Source organism: Stegostoma tigrinum, chromosome 8, assembly GCF_030684315.1.
Source record: "Stegostoma tigrinum isolate sSteTig4 chromosome 8, sSteTig4.hap1, whole genome shotgun sequence".
In the NCBI taxonomy this organism is placed as follows: Eukaryota; Metazoa; Chordata; class Chondrichthyes; order Orectolobiformes; family Stegostomatidae; genus Stegostoma; species Stegostoma tigrinum.
The window spans coordinates 63,038,615-63,065,645 of NC_081361.1; the positions used below are offsets into that span (position 1 = coordinate 63,038,615).

A 27,031-nucleotide genomic window follows, 5' to 3' on the forward strand; every position below is an offset into this window, starting at 1 on the left:
TGGGTGACAATATAGGAGGAGGCATGCTTAGTAAGTTTGTGGATAACACCAAATTTGGTAAGTGTAGTGGATTTTGAAGAAGGTTATCTTGGAGCACAATGGGAACTTGATAAACTGGGCCAAAGAATGGTAGATGAAGTTTAATTCAGATAAGTGCAAGGTGTTGCATTTTGGTAAGACAAACAGGACTTATACTGTTAATGGTAGGGTCTTGGGTACTATTGCTGAACAAAGAGACCCAGGAGTGTAGCTGCATAGTTACTTGAAAGAGGCATCACAGGTAGAAAAGATGGTGAAGAAGGTGTTTGGCACACTGGTCTTCATCAGTCAGATCATTGAGAACAGGGTTTGGGACGTTATGTTACAGCTGCACAGACATTGGTAAGGCCACATTTAGACTACTGTGTACAATTCTGGTTACCCTGCTATAAGAAGATGTTATTAAACTGGAAAGGATACAAAAAAGATTGATAAGGATGTTACTGAGACTGGAAGGTTTAAGTTTTAAGGGAAGGCTGGATAGACTGGGATTTTTGTCCCTGGACTGTAGGAGACTGAGGGGAGTGACCTGATAAAAGTTTGTTAAATCATGAGGGGCATAGATCAGGTGAAAAGCCAAGATCTTTACCCCAGGGTAGAGGATTCCAAAACTAGAGAGCATAGGTTTAAGGTGATATGGGAGAGATTTAAAGGGAACTGAGGGACAACCTTTTCACACATAGGGTGGTGCATTTATGAGACAAGTTGCCAGAGGAAGTTGTAAAAGTGAGTTAGGGTAATTGCATTAAGATGGGATATTCTCCATAAGTATAGACAGCACAGGAGATTTCTTATTAGTGAAATTAGGAAGGCAAAGAGGGGCCATGAAATATCTTTGGCAGATGAGATCGAGGAAAATGCCCTCCACAAGGGCATTGAGTGTCACCCTGCAACATGTGGACTGCAACGGTTCAACAAGGCAGCTCACCACCACCTCAAGGGCTACTCAGGCCAGGTAATAAATGCTGGCCAGTCAGCAATATTCACATCCCATAAGTGGGCAAAAGAAAACCCAAGACTTTTTATAAGTATGTTAAGAGTGGGAGGATAACCAGGGAAAGACCACAGGCATCAGTGCTAGAGCCCTTGGTCCATACCTTAACAATTTAGATGTGAATGTAGAAGGTTTAATGAGTAAGTTTGCAGATGACATGAAAATAATGAGTAGGGTGGTCTGATTTTGGTCAGATGGTAAGTTTGGCACAACCATGGCAGGTGGAATTTTATCCCATTAAGTGTGAGGTGGTTCATTTTGGAAGGTCTGATAAGGGAAGGATATGTACAATGAATGGTAGGCACCTAAAGTGTACTGAGGGACAATGGAACATTGGTGTACAAGCCCCATAGATTCCTATCAGAGATCAAAAGGGAAACCTATGCATGGAGCCAGTGAATGTGGGTGAGGTTTTCATTGAGTACTTCTCACCTGTATTCACCAAGGAGAAAGCCATTGTAGTTGGGGATATCAGTTTGGATGGTGGGGCTGTAGAACACGTTAGGTATTAGATGTTTTAGCAGGCATACATGTGCGTAAATCTCCAGGGCCTGATGAACTGTATCCCAGGTTCCTGTGAGAGGTAAGGGAGGTGATTGATGGGGCCATGAGAAGAGATATTTAATACTTCACTAGCCACAGGTGAATTGCCAGATGGCTGTAAGACAGTTAATGTGGTTCCCTTATTCAAGAAGGCAGCAGGGATAGTTAGGGTAATTACAAACCTGTTAGTCTGATGTCAGTGATAACGAAATTATTGGAAAAATTCTGAAGGTCAGGATTAATCAATATTTGGGAAAGTAGGGATTGATCAAGGATAGCTAATATGGATTTGTTAGAGGGAGATCCTGTCTGACAAATATAATTGAGTATTTTTAAAAAGTTGACTAAATATATTGATGAGGGTTTACATGGACTTCAGTAAGGTCTTTGGCAAGGTGCCACATGGAAGACTGGTCCCAAAGGTAAGAGCCCATGGGATCCAAGACAAGTGGCAAACTGGATCCGAAATTGATTTACAAATAGGAGGCAAAAGGTGACGTTGGGGCTTACTTTTATAATCAGAGCTTCTGACCAGCGTTAAACCACAGGCATCAGTGCTAGAGCCCTTGGTCCATACCTTAACAACTTAGATGTGAATGTAGAAGGTTTAATGAGTAAGTTTGCAGATGACATGAAAATAATGAGTAGGGTGGTCTGATTTCGGTCAGATGGTAAGTTTGGCACAACAATGGCAGGTGGAATTTTATCCCATTAAGTGTGAGGTGGTTCATTTTGGCAGGTCTGATAAGGGAAGGATATGTACAATGAATGGTAGGCACCTAAAGTGTACTGAGGGACGACGGAACATTGGTGTACAAGCCCCATAGATTCCTGAAGAAGTAAGCACAAGTATATGACGTTTTGAAGAAGGCATACGAGATGCTTGCCTTCATTCCCTGGGCTGTATGATATAGAAGCAAGGATGTCTTGTTACAACTTTGTCAAACATTGGTTACAGATGGAATACTGTGTGCAGTCCTGGTCACCAAACTCTCAGAGGGATGTGATTACACAGGAAATGGTGTGAGGAGATTTACCAGGATGTTGCCTGGGATGAACTTCTCAATCGTGAGGACAGACTGGATAGGCTGAATTTGTTTTCCTTGGAGCAGAGGACACTGAGGGGGTATCTGATTGAGATGTATAAAGTTATGAGAGGTGTAGCAGAGTACATCATGGGAATCTCTTCCCACGGCAGACCTGTATAAGGTCTATGGTTAAGGTACGAAGCAAATGATTTCGAGGAGATCCAAGAAAAGAAGTATCACCCAGAGGGTGATAGGTTGATGGAATGTGCTGCCTGAGAGGATAGTGGAAGCAAGTCTGCACGCAGCATTTAAGAAGCATCTGTGAGTACTTACATGCTGGGACATAGTACATGCTCTGGAGCAAGTGAAGGTAGATGGGATAACAAGGTGTAGAGCTGGATGAACATAGCAGACCAAGCAGCATCATAGGAGCAGGAAGGCTTAGGTTTTGGGCCTATACCCTTCATCTGATTCGTTATCTCGGATTCTCCAGCATCTGCAGTTCCTATTATCTCTGAAGATAAATGGGATTTGTGCAGTTTGGTGTTTGTTGGCCAAGATGGACATGGTGGACCAAAGGACCTGTTTCTATTCTATATGACTGAATATGCCTTCAGCAGTGTTTCTATTGTAGTCTCTGCTTTTTTATTTTTTCTTCTCATTTTGTGTTATTCTTGTGTGTCTTCAGCAACATATCTAATGTTTCTTTATGATGTTTGGCTTATAGCTTGCTTTCTGGCTTTTTCTGTTGATTTGGCATTTTCTCAATTGTAATGCTGCTTATTTTTGTTAAAAACCAAAAGAACTGCAGATGCTGTAAATCAGGAACAAAAACAAAGTTGCTGGAAAAGCTCAGCAGGTCTGTCAGCATCTGTGGAGGAGAAAGTGGAGGAGAAAATAGAGTTAACATTTTGGGTCTGGTGACCCTTCCTCAGAGCAAGCAGCAACTCAGGAGCACAAAAGCTGACGTTTTGGGCCTAGACCCTTCATCTAGGCCCGAAACGTCAGCTTTTGTGCTCCTGAGATGCTTGACCTGCTGTGTTCATCCAGCTCCACACTTTGTTTTCTGGAAAAGCTCAGCAGGTCTGGCAGCATCTGTGGAGGAGAAAACAGAGTTAACGTTTCGGGTCTGGTGACCCTTCCTCAGAGTTCTGAGGAAGGGTCACCAGACCCGAAACGTTAACTCTGTTTTCTCCTCCACAGATGCTGCCAGACCTGCTGAGCTTTTCCAGAAAACAAAGTGTGGAGCTGGATGAACACAGCAGGTCAAGCATCTCAGGAGCACAAAAGCTGACGTTTCGGGCCTAGATGAAGGGTCTAGGCCCAAAACGTCAGCTTTTGTGCTCCTGAGATGCTGCTTGGCCTGCTGTGTTCATCCAGCTCCACACTTTGTTACCTTGGATTCTCCAGCGTCTGCAGTTCCCATTATCACTGAGTTTTCCCAGAAACTTTATTTTTGTTGCTTATTTCTGTCGTAGTTTGAATTAAGACATGCTTTTTTGGGTCTGGCCAGGGCTGACTCCTAATGGCCCTTCTTAAGTTTCCCTTCAGATGGCATGGTTTTAAACGAGCTGGCTGCGTGTCCACCTTCATCCAGCTCAGAGATGGTCATAGTTTGTGAAGAAAGTTATGTTCTGTTATTTTCTTCCACATTCTGCATTTAAGAATTTCTGACTTTGGGAATTCCTTTGCATTTTTTCCCATTTTTCTTGTTGTGGTCTTCAAGCTGTATCACCACTTCCTTTATTCTGCTTTTATTCTTAAACAGAAATCCCACTTCTGCTATCATATAGTGATTGCTTGTATTATCTATGTGTATCACAAATGAGGTATATGAATTCCACTGACTTGATGATTTCTCGTGGATTTACCCACAACTAAATTAGTTTAGACAATGTGGAGTAATCTCTAGACATCTTTTGTCTTGAGTGTAACAATGGAAAAAGACTATGGCTTCTAGTCATGTGATGGTATCCAGGTACTTGGTTTATCTGCATGTTGAGCTCCTAAAGGGATATCACTGTTAAAGTGGTAACAAAACACAGAGTATTAGCTTGGACCTCTTCCTTACTTGTCAAGTGGCATGGGCAATATGTCATCATCCCTCCCTTATTTAAACTTATCTGCACTTCAAGAATTGGAAAAACTTCAGGCAAATTAAATTTCCAGGCCCACAGACTGCTCACCAGCACCCAGGTAAGAAACAGAGATTCATTAAGGCTTTTTTGTGCGGAGAAGGCAATTAACCCAAACTAGTAAAGGCAGAATTACTTCAAGGTTGTCAAAAGAGCACTTCTGCTCTGCCTGACCCCACTGTGTCATCATTTTAATAACTTAGAGGGTATCCTCTTCTTCCTGAAATACCACTAAGCTATAAGAATTCCATGGAAATCATTGGAATAAAATTATTATATTTTAATGAGAATCCTGCTCGTGATAAGGTCTGCCTCTGATAGGGCATAGGGCTATCGAGGTCCACAGTGCAGAAAAAGGCCTTCAGCATTTTGATGAAGGATAAAGTTTTAGTGAGTGGGAAGCTTAAATGAAAACCTGTGCTGTTTAAAATAAATTGTATGACTTGGAAGAAAATTAAAGGTTATTGTTAAGTAAGTTATAATGGAGCACTTATAAAAATTCAGGGTAATTAAGCAGAGTCAACATCATTTTAGAACATAGAACATAGAACAGTACAGCACAGAACAGGCCCTTCAGCCCACAATGTCCATGCTCTCACAACTCTCTGCGTAAAGAACCTGCCTCTGACATCCCGTCTATACTTTCCACCAACCAGCTTAAAACTATGACCCCTCGTGCTAGCCATTTCTGCCCTGGGAAATAGTCTCTGGCTATCAACTCTATCTATGCCTCTCATTATCTTGTATACCTCAATTAGGTCCCCTCTCCTCCTCCTTTTCTCCAATGAAAAGAGACCGAGCTCAGTCAACCTCTCTTCATAAGATAAGCCCTCCAGTCCAGGCAGCATTCTGGTAAACCTCCTCTGAACCCTCTCCAAAGCATCCACATCTTTCCTATAATAGGGCGCCCAGAACTGGACACAGTATTCCAAGTGCGGTCTAACCAAAGTTTTATAGAGCTGCAACAAGATCTCACGACTCTTAAACTCAATCCCCCTGTTAATGAAAGCCAAAACACCATATGCTTTCTTAACAACCCTGTCCACTTGGGTGGCCATTTTAAGGGATCTATGTATCTGCACACCAAGATCCCTCTGTTCCTCCACGCTGCCAAGAATCCTATCCTTAATCCTGTACTCAGCTTTCAAATTCGACCTTCCAAAATGCATCACCTCGCACTTATCCAGGTTGAATTCCATCTGCCACCTCTCAGCCCATCTCTGCATCCTGTCAATGTCCCGCTGCAGCCTACAACAGCCCTCTACACTGTCAACGACACCTCCGACCTTTGTGTCGTCTGCAAACTTGCTGACCCATCCTTCAATCCCCTCATCCAAGTCATTAATAAAAATTACAAACAGTAGAGGCCCAAGGACAGAGCCCTGTGGAACCCCACTCACCACTGACTTCCAGGCAGAATATTTTCCTTCTACAACCACTCGCTGTCTTCTGCTGGCCAGCCAATTCTGTATCCAAGCAGCTAAGTTCCCCTGTATCCCATTCCTCCTGACCTTCTGAATGAGCCTACCATGGGGAACCTTATCAAATGCCTTACTGAAGTCCATATACACCACATCCACAGCTCGATCCTCATTTTGTAAATGGGAAATTATATTTCCAGAATTCCTTTGAAGAAGGAAAATGTGCTGTGTATAAAGAGCACCTGGTGAATATACTGGGCTGATTTTCAGAAAGTATTTTATGAGGAACCACGTGAAAATTAAATCCAGAAAATAAAAGTGGTATAGAGAGTAACATATGTCATGTATAGAAGATTCACTAACTGAAAACAGAGAGTACAGTATGCATAAATAGGCCATTTTCTGATTGGCAAGGTGGAACTAGTGGTTTGCCAGAGGAATCTGTAGATGGGCTTCACCCCTTTTCCAATTTATAACTAAATGACTTAGACAAAGGAAGAAAGATGTTGTTTCTAAATGTATTAATGACATGAATAGATAGGAATATACATTGTGGAAAGGACATAAGGAGACAGCTAAGGAATATAGATGGATTAAGTGACTGAGCAATGACCGATTTTGCCAGGAAAAATATTTTTATAAGTTATGTCACTAAATGGTGAGAGTTTTCAGAGGTCTGAGATGCAGAGGGCTCTGGGTGTCCTCAAACGTGAATTACAAATTTTTTTTTTTGTTTATTCATTCACAGGATGAAGGTGTCACTGTCTAGGCCAGCATTTATTGTCCATCCCTAATTGCCCATAAGGCAGTTAAGAATCAGCCTCATTGCTGTGAGTCTGGAGTCATATTAGGCCAGACCATGTAAAGATGACAGTTTCCTTCTCTAGAAGACACCAGTGAGCCAGATGGGTTTTTGCCACAATCAACAGTGGTTCTATTTAGCTATTAGGCTCTTAATTCCAGTTTTATATTGAATTCAAATTCCATCAGCTGCAACTGGCTGGGTCTCTGGATTACAGTCCAGTGACAATACCACTAGGCTATCACCTCCCCAATAAAATATTGGTACATGCACACAGCAGGTAATTTGAAAAGCTAATCTAATGTTATTTATTACAAGAGAAATTGAATACAAAAATAAAGAGTTTATGTTTCAGTTATACTGGATATTGGTTGGACTACATCTGGAGTACTGTACACTGTATAGATCACCTTATTTAAGGAAGAATGTGTTGGAAATAGTTTAAACAAGGCTTCCTAGACTGATATCCAAAATAAGCGGAGTACTTCACAGTGAATGATTGGACATGGTAAGTTTATATCCTCTGGAACGTAGAAGAGTGAGAAGTGACCCAACTGAAACATACAGGAACCTGAGGGACTGGATGGACATGAAAAGGATGTTTCCTCTTGTGGGGGAATCTAGAACTAGGGGTCACTGTTTAAAAACCCATGAAAGACAGAGATGAGAATAGTTTTCTCACATATTTGGAATTCTAATCCTCAAAATGTAGTGGAACCAGAGGTTTTGATATTTTATCGAGGTAAATAGATTCTTATTGAGGAAGAAGCAGAAAGATAATGAGGGTAGATAGGAATAAGAAATCAGATCAATCAAATGAACAGTGGAGCAGGATCAAGGGCCTGAGTGGATTCCTAGTATCAGAGATAATGGGAACTGCAGATGCTGGAGATTCCAAGATAATAAAATGTGAGGCTGGATGAACACAGCATGCCAAGCAGCATCTCAGGAGCACAAAAGCTGACGTTTCGGGCCTAGACCCTTCATCAGAGTTCATCCTAGTATGCCTAATTTGCATCATATAAATGAAGCATGCATTTAGATAAAGAATCTTTAACTCCATTTTTTAAACAATTTTTCCCACTCTGACCTTTCTTGCCTGCGCGCTGTTAGATTTATACACTCCACCTAGACTCTGACATCTCTGCGGCAGGTGGTAAAAATGAGAGAGTCAGCTATTCTCAATGCAGAGTTGTATCCCTCAAGTTACACCCTCTAGCAACAGGGTTCCATGGAAAACCAGCTATGGAAACAAATACTTTGTGATCTTCAAGTGTCAATAAACAAGAGATGTTTTAGTCTAGGTGATGGAAATTGAAATTAAGTCAATCATTTTTAAAACTTTATTTGTGGAGTGTGCATTGCTGAAGCCAGCATTTATTACTTATCTCTAACTGACCTTATGATTATTCGAGTGAGCCACCTTCTCAACTTTCTGCAATCTGTGAGATGTAGGTGTGAGTAGTCTCACAGTGCCATTCGTGAGGGAGTTGCTGAACTCTGACCCAGTGGTAGTGAAAGAACAGGGATATAGTTCCAAATCAGAATGGTGTCTGAGCAAAACTTACAGCAGGTGGGATTCCAATGCACTGGCTGTCTTTGTTCTTTTCAGATTTTGCCACTTTTGAAGAAGTCTTAATGAATTGCCATTGTATATCTTGCTGATTGTACAAACAATAAGTAAGATGCATCTTTGGTGGATCAAGTGAATGCATGGTGGTAGATGGGATGCAAATTAAGCAAGATAACAAAGTGTGAAGCTGGATGAACACAGCAGGCCAAGCAGCATCTCAGGAGCACAAAAGCTGACGTTTCGGGCCTCGACCCTTCATGACAGAGACCCTCTGATGAAGGGTCTAGGCCCGAAATGTCAGCTTTTGTGCTCCTGAGATGCTGCTTGGCCTGCTGTGTTCATCCAGCTTCACACTTTGTTATCTTGGATTCTCCAGCATCCCATTATCTCTGCAAATTAAGCAGACTGTTTTGTCCTCTATCAACTTCTTGATTGATTTTGGAGCTGCACTGACATATCCATCACTCTGCTTTGCAAATATTGGAAATAGTTTAAGGAGTCAGGAGATGGAATGTTTGCTGCAGAATAAGTAGTCTCTGATATATTCTTAGGGGCCTTAGATAGCACCTTCTAAACCCATGATGAATACCATTGTAGAGGGATAAAGACTGCACATACATGAGAACATAATCATCTGCAAGTTCCCCTTAAAGTTTCTCACCATCTTAACTTGGAAATATACCATTGTTCCTTCAGTGTCGCTGGACAAAGATCATGGAACTGCCAAATGGCATTTTGGGTCAATCTACAGCAAAAGGCAGCCCATCACCACCTTCTGAAGGTCAATGAGATTATCAATAAATGTTGGCCAGCATCCCATGAATAATAAAAAATGGCAAATGTTTATGACCGTTCCAATTAAGCTTCAGGTTAATAGTGACCTACAAGATTTTAATGGTCGTGGATTCAGCTATGATAATCCCATTCAATGTCATTGAGAGGTAATTAGATTTAAATTCAATTTCTGACGGGAGATAACCATTACTTAACAGTTGTCTGTCACAAATTTTACTTGCCATGCATCAGCTCAAGCCTGAATGTTCTCCAGGTCTTGATACATATAGACACAAACTGTTTAATTAATAGTGGAATTATGAATGGTTTTGAGCACTGTGCATTTATCTGTGAATACCCTTACTTCTGTCTTTATGATTGAGGAAAAGGTCAGAAAATGATTCCTAATAGAAGGCCATCAAACTAAAACATTAATTTTCTGTTTCCACAGATGCTGCCTGAACTGCTGAGTACTTGTGGCATGTTATTTGTTGTATTGGCACTTGTTACATGTGCCATTGAGATTCATGAGATTCTGCAGCAGAGCTAATAGTGGATCAGCAAGTATATTGCAAGGGTATTATTACTGGAGGCTGAACCTATTACAATCAGTATTAGGCAGTGCCTTTAGCTAGGCAGCTTGAGCAGATCCAATCCTTGTAACTGGCCACTGCTGGCATAATTTGTCAGTGCAACCAGGCTAAGCTCTTGAACAAACCTACCTTGGTGCTGGAAACTTATTCATGGATATTCTTTGTCAGCCTCAAACTCAGGGTGTTAGGACAATACAACTCACAAACTTGTCATTTCTATGCCTGGATCAATCCTGTGCAAAGGAACCGTGCAAGTACTGTACATGGCTCCACAGAGCATTGTATGCCATGGACATGTAGAGTGGACAAAGATAGTCAGAACATGCCGGTGATCTTCAAAGATAAACAATATTGTTTTAGCTTGATTTTAAAATTAAAATAGAACCATCCAAAGCATATGGAGCTCCTAAGATTTAGCTGCTCAACTTAGGAAAACAGGTTATCTCATTATGATTTTAGGTAGTAATTCCAATGTAGATACCTGGAACTCTACCTACTTGGATTCCCCCAAAACGTGGGTGTGTATATGATTTCCCCGTACTAGATACCCAGCTAACCAAACTCAAATTGAAAACACTACGGTATTTTACGTGTAAAAATGGAGAAACAGGAAATGCGAAAAAGCAATACACAAAAGACTGCAAAGAACGATGAATTAGTACGACTCCATCTTCGCTGAAAAGCCCACTGCTTGCTAAGGTACACTTGCTTGCAGCATTCTTGATATATTTGGGGTAACATTGACCACCCCACCGAAGAACGAATAAACACTTACGGCTGACCCAGAGTTTACACCCCCGTCTAAGATCATTTTAAAATGCCCAACTGTTTTAATGGGAGATGAAGAACAATGCCACAATGGCCTGCATTGCCAAAATCATCAGTGCAGAAAATGCAAAGTTTCCAAACCCTCTGGGATTCTTCTTCTTTCTGTGACACACAATGCCACGTGCCATCCAGGTGTCAACCTGCAAAACGTCGCGAGACTTTGGTCTGTATGTCACAAAAGGGGCAGGTGCCCCGGGGGCGGGGCTGACTGTGTCTAGGTTCCAGGGCCGTGGGAACGTGCCATGGGTGACAACTTGCTTGGCTCATTTTCCTGGGGTTGAGGGATATCTGCTGCTTCTTCCGCAAAATGACATTTTAACGCCTTTTCAGTTCCTCTTGGACAAATGTTGTCAAATTTCAAAAAAAAATTATTTCTTTACATCTTTATTTTTGAGACTATCCGGAACCCGGCGTTAATGAAGAAACCTGATGCAGACACTAGCATTGGTAAGATGTTCATTGTCTTATTGATTAGCATTTTACTTCGTATTAAAATAATTGTCTTTTTGGCTTTTTGTTAGAATTAAGTGTATCGTTTGCATCGAACATTGTTCAAAACAAAATTATGACCACTAGGATGTAGGTCGGAATTTATTATTAAAATAATTGGTTTACATCGATTTTTTATTTGCTTCCTCGGTGCAAATGGTAAAATGAATATTCAGTATTTGTATTGTTTGCTAGGCGTCCCAGTAACCAAATTAGGTTCACTCGGTCTCGATTTTTTTTGTCAACTCTGATTCGGCCGCCACATCAGATTTACTCATTGTCGTTTCTTAATCTTTCTTCACCTGTGGTAAAGTGCAGGCATGAACTTGTGTTATTTTCCTCCTTGATGGAATATTTTATCTCAGGAATATAAATTGACATTGCATGCGCTTCACAGATATTTTTCTTCGTTTGTGTGGGGGAGGGCAGGGTTTTAATAATGCCATTGTAAATACATCTTCTGCTGTTTAGGCCTTAATTTCTGAAATTTCTACACTAATGCCCTCCACCTCCATACCTGAGTTAGCTTCAAGATGTTCTTTAACACCCTCTCGTGAAGCAAGCTTTTGTGCACTTCTGCTAATGTCTCCTTCTTTGGGAGATATCCCATGAAAATGGCATTGAGTCAGATGATTAGCCATGATCTGGGATGGTAGAATTTATTAAAATACCATTTCAAGTACCATTTTAACAATATTTGATCAGCCTGTTCAGATGTGCTATGACGCAGCCTCCAGGACACATGGAACCAGAGATCACAGTGCCACAAAACTCATAGAGCAGTGATTTTAAACATATGTAGATTAATAACATTAAGAAGCCTTAAACTATTATGTGATATTTTCTCACAATTTCAAGAAAAAGCTTTGTCCTTGTGATTATATATGATGCAGGAAACGTATGGACAAAATGTGAAGGTAGGCTGCAATAATAGATATAAGTTAACGCTTTCTGTGAAGAGAAACTGAACTCTCATCATCAGCTCTGCTTTCTCTTCACAGATGCTACCAGATTTGCTGAGTTTCTCCAGCAATTTCTGTCCTTGTTTCAGTAATTCCATTAATTAGAGAATTGGGAAGTACGACAAGTATAATCCATTCCAAGGTTTCTGAATATTGTCTGCTGTGTCCTGCAGAGGACCTGACAGTTGTGCACTTAGGAGGACCACTATTAATTGTACTTCTACCCTCGAAGGTATGGAATTCAAATCTGTTGAAGCATGGAAGCCCTTGATGTTGTATAGCACAATTCCCTTAAGGTTTACAATCAGTGCTGTATGGAGTTTTCAGTAGCAGACAGGATATTGAATTTCACTTGCAGTATGATTTAGTATTATTAAAACATACTATTTTACCCAAACAACTTGACTGCGGTTAGGCTTTGCTTAGAAAATTGAGTCCATTTTTGGTCACTGCACTGAGTGATTCAGAGGCATTAGGAAAGATTTAGTGGAGAGACACAATTATTGTACCAATCTGAAAAATCTTAATTACCCAGATGATTTAAAAAAAAGTCATGTCTACATTTAACATTGCCATGCTATTTCAATGAGGAAAGATAGGAGAGACTGGAGGTCATGCTTCTAAATTGCCAAAGAATGAAATTAGGCTATAAATCATAAGATTATTTTCTGAGAGGATAATGAGCCTGGAGGATAAGGTACATTTGGGAAAATGCTTATTGGCTGCATGCCTTTAAAAGACAGTTTGGGGCAAATCCTGGTTCAGGCAGCTATCATAGCATATAAAATTAGCTGGAATATCAGTTAATACGGTCAGTGTGGTTTCCTGAATCAGATATGATTACCTAATGGTGTTTTACAGAGTTGTATGGACACTTTTTCCCTGAAAGCTTCTTTTTTTGCATCACTTAGAGTTGGTGGTATGAGAGTTGTGTGAATCAAATTCCCTAACATATCATTTTATGGAATAGGCTTAATGGACTAGCTGGTCATTTCCTGCACATTTTAATTTTCTCATGAGTACAAAAAGATTGCAACAAGTTGGGCTAATTGGACTTAAGGGGATTCTCAACTTCAAAATATGGAACAGGTTGCAGCAGGATCCATGTCCAACAACAATGCATCCCCTGATTCTGTCCATCTGGTTAGCTAGTTTCTCAGAATGGCTGTTTAAAGGTTTTCTTGCTGAGTTTTTAAATTGCATACCCTTCTCCATCTCAGGATCACATTGATGATATGACAAATGGAAGATTTGGCATTTGGGATAGTATGCATTATCCATGGTAACTAAAGCTTTACCTCTGATGCAGTGGTGTCATGGTAATGTCACTGGCCCAGCAATACAGTAAACCCCAGATTAGTGTTCTGTTGATAGGTGTTTGTATCCCATCACAGCAAACAGTGAAATTTGAATTCAATAAAATCTGGAATGGAGAGCCAGGTTGTGGTGACTGTGTATTATTGTTCAGAGAGGGAAATCTGCCTTAGCTAGTCGAGCCTACATGTCATTCCAGATCCACTGCCCTCTGAGAAATTAGGGATTGGCAATAAATGCAAGCCGAGTCAGCGACACCCAGTTCTATGAATTAATTTAGCAAAAAGATGATCCTTTAAGGTCGAGGTGTAGAGCTGGATGAACACAGCAGGCCAAGCAGCATCAGATAAGCGGGAAAGTAGATGTTTTGGGCCGAGACCCTTCTTCAGAAATGGTGGACGGTAAGGCTCCATTTTCTCCCCCTTGGTCCAGGAACTCTCTACCTACGTCCATGATGCCACCCGTGCCCTCCACCTCCTCCAGAACTTGCAATTCCCTGGTCCTAACCATGGACGCCCAGTCCTTATACACCTGCATTCCCCATACAGATGGCCTAAAGGCCCTCCACATCTTCCTGTCCAGCAGGTCTGACCAGTCCCCCTCCACTGACACCCTCATTTGCTTAGCCAAACTCGCCCTCTCCCTGAACAACTTCTCTTTCAATTCCTCCCACTTCCTGCAGACAAAGGGCGTGGCCATGGGGATTCGCGTGGGCCCGAGCAATGCCTGCCTCTTTGTAGGTTACGTGGAACAATCCCTCATCCATAGCTACACTGGCCCTAAACTCCACCTCTTCCTCCATTATACCGATGACTGTATCAGCGCCACCTCCTACTCCCACGAGGAGCTCAAACAGTCAATTCACTTCACTAACACCTTCCACCCCAACCCTATGTTCACCTGGACCACCTCTGATACCTCTCTCTCCTTCCTGGACCTCTCTGTTTTCATCTCTGGCAACCACCTGGAAACCGGTATCCATTTCAAGCCCACCAACTCCCACAGCCACCTGGAATACACCTCCTCCGACCCACCTTCCCGCGAAAATGCCATCCCCTATTCCCAATTCCTTCGCCTCTGCCACATCTGCTCCCAGGATGAGACATTCCACTCCTGACTATTTCAGATGTCCTCATTTTTCAAGGACCGCAACTTCTCCCCCCGCAGTGGTTGAGAACACCGTCAACCGGGTCTCCCGCATTTCCTGCAACTCATCCCTCACACTCTCTCCCCACAATAACAACCAAAACAGAATCCCCCTCATCATCACGTACCGCCCCACCAAACTCTGGATCCAACGCATCATCCTGCGAAACTTCTGCCATCTGCAATCCGACCCCAGCACCTAAGACATTTTTTCCACTCCACCCTTATCTGCTCTCTGGAGGGACCAGTCTCTCCATGACTCCCTTGTCCGCTCCACACTCCCCTCCAGCCCCACCACAACCAGCACTTTTCCCTGCAACCGCAGGAAGTGCTACACCTGTCCCTACACCTCCCCCTCACCTCCATTCCAGGGCCCAAGAAGACTTTCCACATCTAGTAGATGTTCACCTGCTCATCTGCTAATGTGGTATACTGTATCTGCCATTCCCGTTGTGGCCTCGTCCACATCCAGGAAACCAAGCAGAGGTTTGGGGACCGCTTTGTGGAACACCCACACTCGGTTCGCACTAAACGACTGCACCTCACAGTCGTGAACTGTTTCAACTCCCCCTCGCATTCCTCAGATGACATGTCTATCCTGGGCCTCATGCAGTGCAATAACGATGCCACCTGAAGGTTGCAGGAACAGCACCTCATATTCCACTTGGGAAACCTGCAGCCCAATGGTATCAATGTGAACTTCACCAGCTTTAAAATCTCTCTCCTCCCCCCCCCCCCCCCCCACTGCATCCTAAAACCAGCCCAGCTCATCCCCGCCTCCCTAACCTGTCCTTCCTCCCACCTATCCCTTCCTCCAACCTCAAGACCCACCCCCAACTCCGACCTACTAGCCTCATCCCGCCTCCTTGGCCTGTCCGTCCTCCCTGGACTGACCTATCCCCTCCCTACCTCCCCACCTACACTCACCTTTACTGGCACCACCCCTGCTTCATTGACCTGTCTGTCTCCTTTCCACCTATCTTCTCCTCTATCCATCTTCGATCTGCCTCCCCCCTCTCCCTATGTTTGGCTTTCAATAACCACAAATTTCTTCCTTTTGCCGGAGAGGAGTTTAACCTGCAGAGAATTTTCCCTCATATCTCATTGATTCCGGTTTTGCAAGTGCTTCTTGATGCCACACTTGGTCACATACAGTCTTGAAGTCATGACCAGTCGCTGTCGCCTCACCTTTGGAATTCACCTGTTTTGTTCATCTTTGTACCCAGGCCCTGTAATGAGATCAGGAACTGAGTGACCCTGGTGAATACAAACTGAATATCTACCTTTGTTCGAAGCCTAACCCATTTAGCACAGTTACTGAGAATGTGCCACATGTCATTATAGAAGTCAGTGTGAAGAAGGGCTTCATCCTCACAAAGACCATGCAATAACCACCTTTCATGATAGTGTCACAGATATATGCATCTGCAGCAGACAAATTGGTGAGGATAATGTTAAGAATGACTTTCTCTCTCTTCATAGTTCCCTCTGCACCTGCTGCAGAATCAGTCACGCTGCAATGTCCTTTAGGACTCAACCAGTTTGATCAGTAGAGCTGCTGAGCTGCTCTTGGTAATGGATGTTGAAGTCACTCACCCAGAATACGTTTTGTGCTCTAGTCACCGTCAGTGATCCCAACAAGTTGTGTTTGATATGGAGGAGTACTGACTCGTAAGCAGGGAGTGGAGATAGAGGTGGTACGTAAGAATCAGCGGGCTTTCTTGCCATATTCGACCTAGTGCCGTGAGTTTCACGGGGTCCAGAGTCAGTGCTGATGACTCCTAGGGTAAGCTCCTCCTGGTGATATATCATTGTGCTGACAACACCTTTTCTGGGTCTGAACTGTCAGTGTGATAGGTATGTTCAGGGATGGTGATAGAACATTGTCTGTATGCTGTGATTCCATGAGTATGACTCTGTCAGTCTGCTGCTTGATTAGCCTTTGAGACAGCTTTCCCAATTTTTGAATGAAAGCCCAGATACTAACAAGGAGGACAGCAAGTTAACAAGCAGAGTTGATAGGGCTGTTTGCTGTTGTCATTTTTGCTGCCTTAGTCAATACCAGACGGTCCGTCCAGTTTAATCTTTCTGTGGACGATGTCGCGGTAGAACTGAGTGGCTTGCTATCCAATTTCAGAGAACAATAAAAAATCAGCCACACTTCTGTGGGCCTTCAACCACTTAAAGGCCGAAAGAACTTTAATTATTTAGATAGTTTGTTTTAAAACAATTGCCAGTGGTTTCATAGGCATCACCAGACTTTTCATTCCAGACATTTTTTTGGATTCAAATTCCACCATCTGCAATGGCAGGATTTCCACTTTGGTCCCCAGAACATTACCTGGGTCTCTGGATTACAGTGTGATTAGTTGAGAGATGTGTTCATGAAGTTTGGGTTTGGCATTACCTGGAGTAAATATTATCATAATGAGGCTGTAACTTCCCATTCTGTGATGCTGTGCAGATGTTTAATTTAGCATTGTATACCTGTAGTGTTGGAGAATCCATATTTTTAATTTGTTCATCCAATGTGGGTATTGCTGGCTAGGGCAACTGTTATTACCCAAAGATAGTAGGAGCTGCAGATGCTGGAGAATCCGAGATAACAAGGTGTAGAGCTGGATGAACACAGCAGGCCAAGCAGCATCACTCCTACTCCCATGATGCTGCTTGGCCTGCTGTGTTCATTCAGCTCTATACCTTGTTATCTCTGTTATTACCCATCCCTAATTGCCCTGCAGAATGTGGTGATGAGCTGCTTTCATGAAATACAGTCCTTGTGGTTGTGGAATGTAAACAGTACTGTTTCAGGTTCAGTTACAGTTCCAGTATTTTGACCTAGTGACACTGAAGAGTTGGGGATATCGAGTTTTGAGAAGATTTGTAGCTCAGGCTCATAACACCAGCGCTTCATCGGAGGCACATAACACCAGCGCTTCGTCAGAGGCTCACTAATGATGTTACCTAGAATCGTGACGAAATGTCTGAAAACGAACCTTCCAGCTCAGCGAGCAAACTCACACCCAGAATTGGGGATATAGCTGCGTATCAGGGTGGTGTTTGCCTGAGAGGAAACATGCAGGTGGTAATGTTTACAAGCATATGTTGCCTTTGTCTTCCAAAGTAGCAAACATCATGGATTTGGAAGGTAAAAGGAGCCTTAAAGAATTATGTCAGCATGTCTTATAGATGGTGCATGGTGCTGCCACTGTGCATTAGTGGCAAAGGACATAAATGTTGAAGGTCGTGGATGGGGTACCAGACAAGTGGCGTTTTTTTTTCCTGGACACCATGTTGTTGAAGCTGCAATTATTCAGGAAAGTGAGCATTTATTACCCTCCTGACTTGACCCTTGTAAATGCTGGACAGGCATTGGGCAAGACAGAAGCTGAGTGGCTGACTGCAAAATTCTGAGCCTCTGACCTGCTATTGTATGCATTGTATTTGTATAATGGTTCATTTCTGTTTCTGGTCAATGGTAATCCGTAGGATGCAGACAATGAAGGATTAGATGGTAAAATCATTGAATGTCAAAAGGGAGTGCTTAGATTCTCTCTCATTGAAGATGATTATTGCCTGGCACTGTTGAAAATACAAATGTTAGTTACCACTTGTCAGCTCAAACCAAAATATTGTACAGGTCTTTCTGCTTATGCACATGGACTGCTTCAGTATCTGAGGAATCATGAGGGCTGCTGAATGTTTTGCAATCATGAATGAATATTTATAGTGGAGGGAAAGTTATTGAATTACCCGAGTATGGCTGGGGCTAGAACACTATCCTGAGGAACTCCTGCAGTGATGTCCTTGGGCTGGGGTTGATTGGACTCCAACAACCACATTCATTTTCTCTCTTCATCTAACCTCCAATCAGGAGAGAGCACCGCCCCCCCAAGCCCCAATTCCCATCGACTCCAGTTTTGCTTGGGCTCATTGGTGCGACATTTAAATGCTGCCTTGATGTCAAGGGCAGTTGCTGTCACCTCACCCATGGGATCAAGCTTTTCTATCCATCTTTGTGTCAAGGTTGCTATGTGGTCAGGAGCTGAGTTGCCCTGGCACAGCCATATTGAGCAGCAATCAACAAATTATTCTTTGCCAGTGTTGCTTGATGGCATTACCAGTGTTTTCACCCATCACCTTTAAATGATAATTCAGCTGAGATTGAAAGGGCAATAATTAGTTGGGTTAGATTTGTCCTGCTTTTTGAGCATGGGACAGACCTAAGCAATTTTCCACATTGCCGCAGGTAGATGTCAATGTTGGAGGTGTAATGGAACAGAATGGCTAGGGACATGCCTAGTTCTTGAGCACAAGTCTTAAGTGCTGTTGCAGGAAAGTTGGCAAGTCAATGCAGTGTCTGGCATCTTCAGCTATCCCTTCGATATTACAACAAGTGAATCAAATTGGTTGTTTGCTGGCATCGATAAATCGGCAAGCCTCATCTGCTCGGCATTTCGAGCTGTATATAGATGCAAGTTCATCATACTTATCTTTTGCACCGATGTGTTAGGCTACCTGCTCTCTGAGAATGTGGATTTTGGGAGATTCCAGCCCCTCCTAATTTTTTTAATTGTCCACCACTATTCATAACTAGATAAGGATGGCAAGACTATAAAACTTAGTTCAGATCCATTGTTTGAGGGATTGTTTAGCCCTGTGTGTGTTTTGCTTCCATTGTTTGGCACACAGGTCGTCCTGTGGCATCACCAAGTTGATCCTCATATTTAAGTATGCTTGGTACTGCTAGTATGTCCTCCTCTCCATTGCATGATGCTTGTCTAAAAGTAATTCCCCATTACAGTGAATTCAGTCAAGGCAGACTGAATGGATCGAAGATCAGAGTTTGTATTATCATGGTAGCTACAATTGCAATCTCAATATTAACCAATCTCTGCTCTTCTGCCTGCTGTTCCAGGATGACCACCTTCAGTACTATGATCTGCAGCTAAGTCAGCTGCATATGTAGTTTTTGCACAAATGTGGGTTGTGGATTCACAATGTTGCAGGTAGTGCATTGCCGTGGATTAAGAATTGGCTCATGAACAGAAAACAGTGAGTGGGGATAAGGGACAAAACAGAAGTTGCTGCAAAAGCACAGCAGGTCTGGCACCAACTGTGAAGAGAAATCAGTTAACGTTTCGGGTCCAGTCATCCTTCCGCAGAACTGATGGTAGCCAGGAAAATATCAGTTTGTATGCAGAAGACAGGATGGGGCTACAACCCAAACAGAAAGAACAATTACAAAGTTGCCAGAAAAGCTCAGCAAGTCTGGCAGCATCTGTGGAGGAGAAAACAGAGTTAACGTTTCAGTCCGGTGACCCTTCCTCAGAACTGATGGAGAACAGTTGAACACTTGGACAGATGGAGTGGATAATGATCCATCTGGGAGAGTGAATTGTCGTTAATGGAGATTGTTCGTGGTAGCATGTAATGGCAGACTATGTGATATCAAGCCCTGGTGTGTGGGCTGGGGGTTAGGACATGGGAGGGCTCAGGCCCTAAAATTATTGTACTTGATGTTGAGTCTGGACAGCTGCAGGGACCCCAAGCAGAAAGTGAGGTGTTGTTCTTCCAGCTTGCATTGAGCTTTGCTGGAACACCCCAGCAAGCCTGAGACAGAGATGTTAGCCAGGGAACAGGGTGGTATGTTAAAGTGGCAGGGAACTAGAAGCTCAGGGTCTTTGCTTGTAGGCAGAACATAGATGTTTTGCAAAGTATTCATTCAGTCTATGCTTTGATTGCCCAGTGTAGAGGAGACCACATTGTGAGCACTGAAGGCCGTAAACTCGATTCTGAGAAGTGCAGGTAAAATGCTTCTTTACCTGCAAAGTATATTTGGATCCTGATATAGTGACAGGGGAGGAGGTAAATGGGAAGGTGTTACAATTTTGGTGGTTTCAGGGGAAGGTGCCTGGATAGTCCTGTTTGTGGATTTTCAGAAGGAGGTAGAAGTGGGCTGTGTGGGGCTGGGGTCTGTCAGCTTGGAGGAAGTTGGAGGGACATCATCAAATGAAATGAGGTCAGTGAGCTTAGTTAACACAATGGTCTGATGCTCCATGGTGGGGCCATGGTCCAGGGGAGATAAGAGGAGGTATCAGAGAGCTGGCACTCAGCTTCTTCAGTGTCGAGAGATAATGGGAACTGTAGATGCTGGAGAATCCAAGATAACAAAACGTGAGGCTGGATGAACACAGCAGGCCAAGCAGCATCTCAGGAGCACAAAAGCTGACGTTTCGGGCCTAGACCCTTCATCAGAGAGGAGATGGGGAAAGGGTTCTGGAATAAATAGGGAGAGAGGGGGAGGTGGACCGAAGATGGAGAGAAAAGAAGATAGGTGGAGAGGAGAGTATAGGTGAGGAGGTAGGGAGGGGATAGGTCAGTCCAGGGAAGACAGACAGGTCAAAGGAGGTGGGATGAGGTTAGTAGGTAGGAAATGGAGGTGCAGCTTGAGATGGGAGGAAGGGATGGGTGAGGGGAAGAACAGGTTAGGGAGGCAGAGACAGGCTGGGCTGGTTTTGGGATGTAGTGGGGGGAGGGGATGAGCTGGGCTGGTTGTGTGATGCAGTGGGGGGAGGGGACGAACTGGGCTGGTTTTGGGATGCGGTAGGGGAAGGGGAGATTTTGAAGCTGGTGAAGTCCACATTGATACCATTGGGCTGCAGGGTTCCCAAGCGGAATATGAGTTGCTGTTCCTGCAACCTTAGGGTGGCATCCTTGTGGCACTGTAGGAGACCCATGATGGACTTGTCATCTGAAGAATGGGAGGGGGAGTTAAAATGGTTCGCGACTGGGAGGTGCAGTTGTTTATTGCGAACCGAGCGGAGGTGTTCTGCAAAGCAGTCCCCAAGCCTCTGCTTGGTTTCCCCAATGTGGAGACAATGCGGAGGCTTGGGGACCACTTTGCAGAACACCTCCGCTCGGTTCGCAATAAACAACTGCACCTCCCAGTCGCGAACCATTTTAACTCCCCCTCCCATTCTTCAGATGACATGTCCATCATGGGCCTTCTGCAGTGCCACAGGGATGCCACCCGAAGGTTGCAGGAACAGCAACTCATATTCCGCGTGGGAACCCTGCAGCCCAATGGTATCAATGTGGACTTCACCAGCTTCAAAATCTCCCCTTCCTCCACCGCATCCCACAACCGGCCCAGTTTGTTCCCTCCCCCCACTGCATCCCAAAACCAGCCCAGCCTGTCTCTGCCTCCCTAACCTGTTCTTCCTCTCACCCATCCCTTCCTCCCATCTCAAGCCGCACCTCCATTTCCTACCTACTAACCTCATCCCACCTCCCTGACCTGTCCATCTTCCCTGGACTGTCCTATCCCCACCCTACCTCCCCACCTATACTCTCCTCTCCACCTATCATCTTTTCTCTCCATCTTCGGTCCGCCTCCCCCTCCCTATTTATTCCAGTTCCATCTCCCCATCCCCCTCTGTGATGAAGGGTCCTGGCCCGAAACATCAGCTTTTGTGCTCCTGTGATGCTGCTTGGCCTGCTGTGCTCATCCAGCTCCACACTTCGTTATCTTCTTCAGTGTAGAGGCCAGTACGCCATACTTCGACAGCATCACCCTCTCATTTCATCTGGTGATCTCCCCCGCCCCCATTCCCAATAGCTTTGAGCTCCTTAAGTGTTTTCTTTTAAATTAGATTAAAGAGGAATGAGTGGGTGAGGTCAGCCTCACATAGACCCAGTATTTTAGATGTTTTCATTTGGTGTCAGGAGCTGACTGTTGAAGATGATAGTTACAGCTATCTCTCCACTGCGCGAAAATGTTTGAGTTCCCTCTCTGCTGTTCAGTTGATTCTTCATGTGTTCCTTTCTCCTGGACTGGAAGGGAAATAACATATGAGGAAAATGTGTTTTGCTGAATTTGCCTTTGCCAAGGATGTGTTTATGGAATACTGCCATACTGGAACAGTTGATGATGAGTAAATAAATTATTTATTATTTTATTAAGAATTTCAACAGAATTCGAGTCCTTTCAATATTTCATTTTTGTTTGTATTATAACTGTGTTTTAAGAATAAAGTGTGTTTTGCTTCATACCTAGTAGCGGACCAATCAAATCACATCTGGAACGCCACACCTTACACTTGCCTTTACACAAGATAAAAGTTAGGGTCTAGCCTGTCTCCTTGATATATTTTGAGAGGGTTTGATCTGGCCCACAACGCAACTGTTTACAACAGATTACTGACTTGAAGGAAGGAAGTGAATGTACTATGGCCAAATTAACGGATAACAAAAATAGATGGAAAAAGCAGTTGTGAGAGGGATACAATTTACAGAGAGATCTTGATAGTTTATCTCAGTGGCAAATGGAGTATTGTGTGTGAAAATATGAAGTTGTTCTTTTGTTCTGCCTTCCAAAATGAACAAGGTTATTTAATTGGACAGAAACTGCAGAAAGCTGCATCATGAAGGGATTTCAGGTACTTGTATGCAACACACAGAAAGCTAGCAGCAGGCGATCAGGAAAGCTAATGGAATGTTGGCTGTTATTTCAAGAGAGTTGGAGTAGAAGAGATGGGAAGTCTTACTAGAACTGTACAATGTGTTGGTGAGACCACATCTGGAATACTGTGAGCAGTTCTGGCTCCCTTATTTGAGATAAGATATCATTTCAATGGAGGTGGTTCAAAGAAGGCTAACTGGGAAGATCTCCAGTATGGTGGGATTGTTTTATCAGCAAAGGCTATATGGGTTGGGACTCTACTCACTGATGTTTGGTAGAATGAGAAGTGATCTCATTGAAACATATGGGATTCTTAAGAAGCTTGCCAGGGTAAATGCTGAGTGGGTGCTTCCTCTCATGGGAGAGTCTAGGACCAGAAAGTAGAATTTTAAAATAAAGGAATACCAATTTAAGACTGAGATGAGGATGAATTTCTTTGAAGGATTATGATTTTTTTTTAAATGCATTGCCACAGAGAGCTGTGGGGACAGAGTCCTTGGGTGTATTTTAGGCTAGGATAGATTCTTGATCAGAAGGGAAATCAAGGGTAAAAGGAAAAATGCAGGAAAGCAGACATGACTAGGTTCAGATCAACTATGATCCCATCAAATGGCAGAGCAGGCTCGAGGAGCCTCAGGATCTCCAACCTGCAACTCCTAGCCTGATTTAAATGCCCTGCCTGAGGGGTCAGCATTAAATTCTACCTGTTAAACTGGCACCTCTGTCTGCAAATATTGGCTGCTGCTTTCTCCAGTATTTTCTTCCTGTTTTAATTTCAGTTTTCAAGAAATTTTTTTGGATACTATTGCAACCTTATTTCTAACAGAATTCTTTCACTTGCTCATGCAGCACTGACCTTATTTAGACAGATGCAATGAGTGACCCAGATTAGATTGGTTGAATAGAGAAGACATTTGGGAAGACCATGCAGTTATGAACTTGGATGGAATCAGAGTTCAACTACCACTTACATTTAAGTAGCAAATTTAATCAGAATGGAAGTGAGGTAATTGGGACAAATGGGCTGAGATCACCCATTCCTTGGCACAATGGTTCTGATACACATATACATGTGGTGAACATATTCACATGAGGCTGTCAAGGTTGTTTGGCACAACAAGATCAGTTTATTGTACCAAAGACAGAAACATCTATGTCTGTGATCGTTTCGAGCGATCTTAACATAATCAGGAAAACAAAGTTTTAACCTGTTTCCCAGCCATGTCCATTGCATGTACTCAATCCCAGAGAAACATCAATTGCATGTCAAATCTTTAATTTTTATCTGACACTTAGCAGTTATTCTCCTTGAAGTGGATAGGGAGTTTTGTAACTTCCTTTCAGTTCTAGTGGCCCAAAACTCTCATCAGTCCTGACAATGTAAGAACTGTATATAAGATCTTGCAACTTGGTGACTTTGTAAACCAAAACCCTTCTAGAGAATGGCTGTTCTCTTAAAATGAAGCCTTGATTCTTCTGAACCGAAGTGAAATTAGTTAATGGCTTCTGGTTTGTTTTCTCTATTTCTTGTAAATTCAACAGCGTAAACATTTCATCGATTAACAGCAAAGGTATATTTAGGTCACTGTTACAAATTACGTTTTGACCTTGTTTTATAAGGAAAATATTTTCTTTATAAACCTGAAACCAAATTCTGACTGCTACTATTTCAAAAATCCAAATTTCCCAGTGATTATTAGTTGATGACTGATTATTGCATAGATCAGAGCTAGAACCTTCCAGAAACCTCCTAAATCAATATCGGACAATCACCGCCACGTACCTTCTGATGGGTCTGGGATGCTAATTATTGTGTTGTAATCTGCCACAGATGATTGTCTCCAAGTAAAACCCCTGTGCAATAGAATTGCATTTGACATGTTGATATATTAATGACTTTCCACTTAACCTCTAGGCCACCTGCAATGGCTATCAGCAATGCAAGCCTTTATCTTATTGACTTAGTAATTGACTCCCACAGTACTACTTTTTTTAGCTACATTTTGAAATTACGGTCAGTTAAGAGCTCAGCACTGTTCCATGCAATATCTACTGACAATCTGAATATCCCAACTCTGTGCTACAAAAGAAAAAGCCTGTTGTTTGTTAAAAGCAGCCACTCACTTATTTGTGATCTCTCCAAGTAAAATTCTTTCATTAAAGCAGAAGTTATATTTCAGCAAAACTTTCGCAGAAGACTTTCAAAATTGTTTTTAGAGAAGAACTAGCCTACACTTATCCAACCATGGGCTAGTCTATCAACCATCCCCACAAACGAAATTCCAGACTGCTAACTTGGTCTTTAAGACTCCATCTTAAGTTTATCAATATCCTTTCTTTTATTCCTCCGTTATAGAGTCATACAACTGTACAGCATAGAAACAGACCATTCAGTCCAACTTGTCTATGCTGACCAGATATCCCAAATTAAATTGGTCCCATTTTGCCAGCATTTGGCACATATCCCTCTGAGCTCTTCTGATTCAAATACCCATCCAGATGCCTTTTAATTTTATAGTTGTATCAGCCTCCAGCCATTCCTCTGGCAGCTTATTTCATCCAGACATCATCCTCTCTGCGAAAAAGTTGCCATTTAAGTCCCTTTTAACTCTTTCCCCTCTTGCCTTAAACCAATGCCCTCTAGTTTTGGACTCGGGCACGCAGGGAAAAGACCTGGGCTATTCACCCTATGCATTTCGTGCATGATTTTACAAACCCCTATAAGGTCACCCCTCAGCCTCTGATGCTCCAGGGAAAGTAGCCCCAGCCTACTCGGTCTTTCCCTATAGCTCAAGTCCTCCAATTGTGGCAACATCCTCATAAATCTTTTCTGAACTCTTTCAAGTTTAGCAACATCCTTCCAATTGCAAGGAGACCTGAACTGAACATGATATTCCAAAAACAGTCTCACCAATGTCCTATACAGCTGTAACATGACTTCCCAAATCCCATACTCAGTGCATTGACCAATAAAGGTCTCTTTGTTCAGAAACACTGCCCAGGACCTTACCATTAAGTGTATAGTCCTACCCTGAATTGCCTTTCCAACATGCAGCATCTCACATTTATCTAAATGAAATTCCACCTGCCACTCAAAGGCCCATTGGCCCGTCTGATCCTAGTGTTGCATCCTGAGGTAATCTTCTTCACTGTCCACTACACCAATTTTGATGTAATCTGCAGACTTACTAACCATACCTCATATGTTCACATCCAAAGCATTTATATAAATGATGAAAAGCACTGGACCCAGCACCCATCCTTGAGACATTCTGCACATCACATGCCTCCAGCCTGAAAAGCAACACTTTACCGTCATGTCTGTCTTCTACCTTCAAGCCAGTTCTGTATCCAAATGTCTCGTTCTCCCTGTATTCCATGTGGTCTAACCTTGTTAACTGGTCTATCATGCAGAGTCTTGTCGAATGTATTTACTGAAGTCTGTCTAGATCTCATCCACCGCTCTGCCCTCATCATCCTCATTACTTCTTCAAAAAATTCAATCATGTTAGTGAGACAATTTCCCATGCACAAAGCCATGTTGACTGTCCCTAATCAGTCCTTGCCTTTCCAAATACATGTAAATCCTGCCCCTCAGGATTCCCTCCAACGACTTGCCCGCCACCAATGGCAGGCCCACCGGTTTGTAATTCCCTGGCTTTCCCTTGCCACTTTCCTTAAATAGTAGCACCACATTAGCCAATCTCCAGTTTCTGGCACTTCCCCTGTTGCTATTGATGATACAAATGGGTATGTACATAAGTTGTAATTGAGTAATTGTTAACCTTTTCAATTCTACCTTTCCGTTTGTGAGTGAACCTGTGTTGCAAAGTACTCCCCCTGCATCGAATAATGTGTGAAATAAACGCCATTCTTAGTTTAACTTCAACACAGTGTTATTGTTGTCCTTATAACGTCAGAGTCCA

The 27,031-nt window shown here is 42.9% G+C and overlaps 1 protein-coding gene across 2 annotated transcripts in view; it reads left to right on the plus strand.

Moving 5' to 3' along the window:
* The first annotated feature begins 10,961 nt into the window (after positions 1–10,961).
* The window catches only part of LOC125456528 (uncharacterized), a 100,645-nt gene continuing 84,575 nt past the window's right edge, over positions 10,962–27,031 (plus strand). For both annotated transcript variants that reach the window (XM_048539725.2, XM_048539722.1), the window contains exon 1: positions 10,962–11,177. In XM_048539725.2, the coding sequence (XP_048395682.1) occupies positions 11,075–11,177 (103 nt within the window). In that variant the 5' untranslated portion in view covers positions 10,962–11,074. The remainder of the gene's footprint in view (positions 11,178–27,031) is intronic.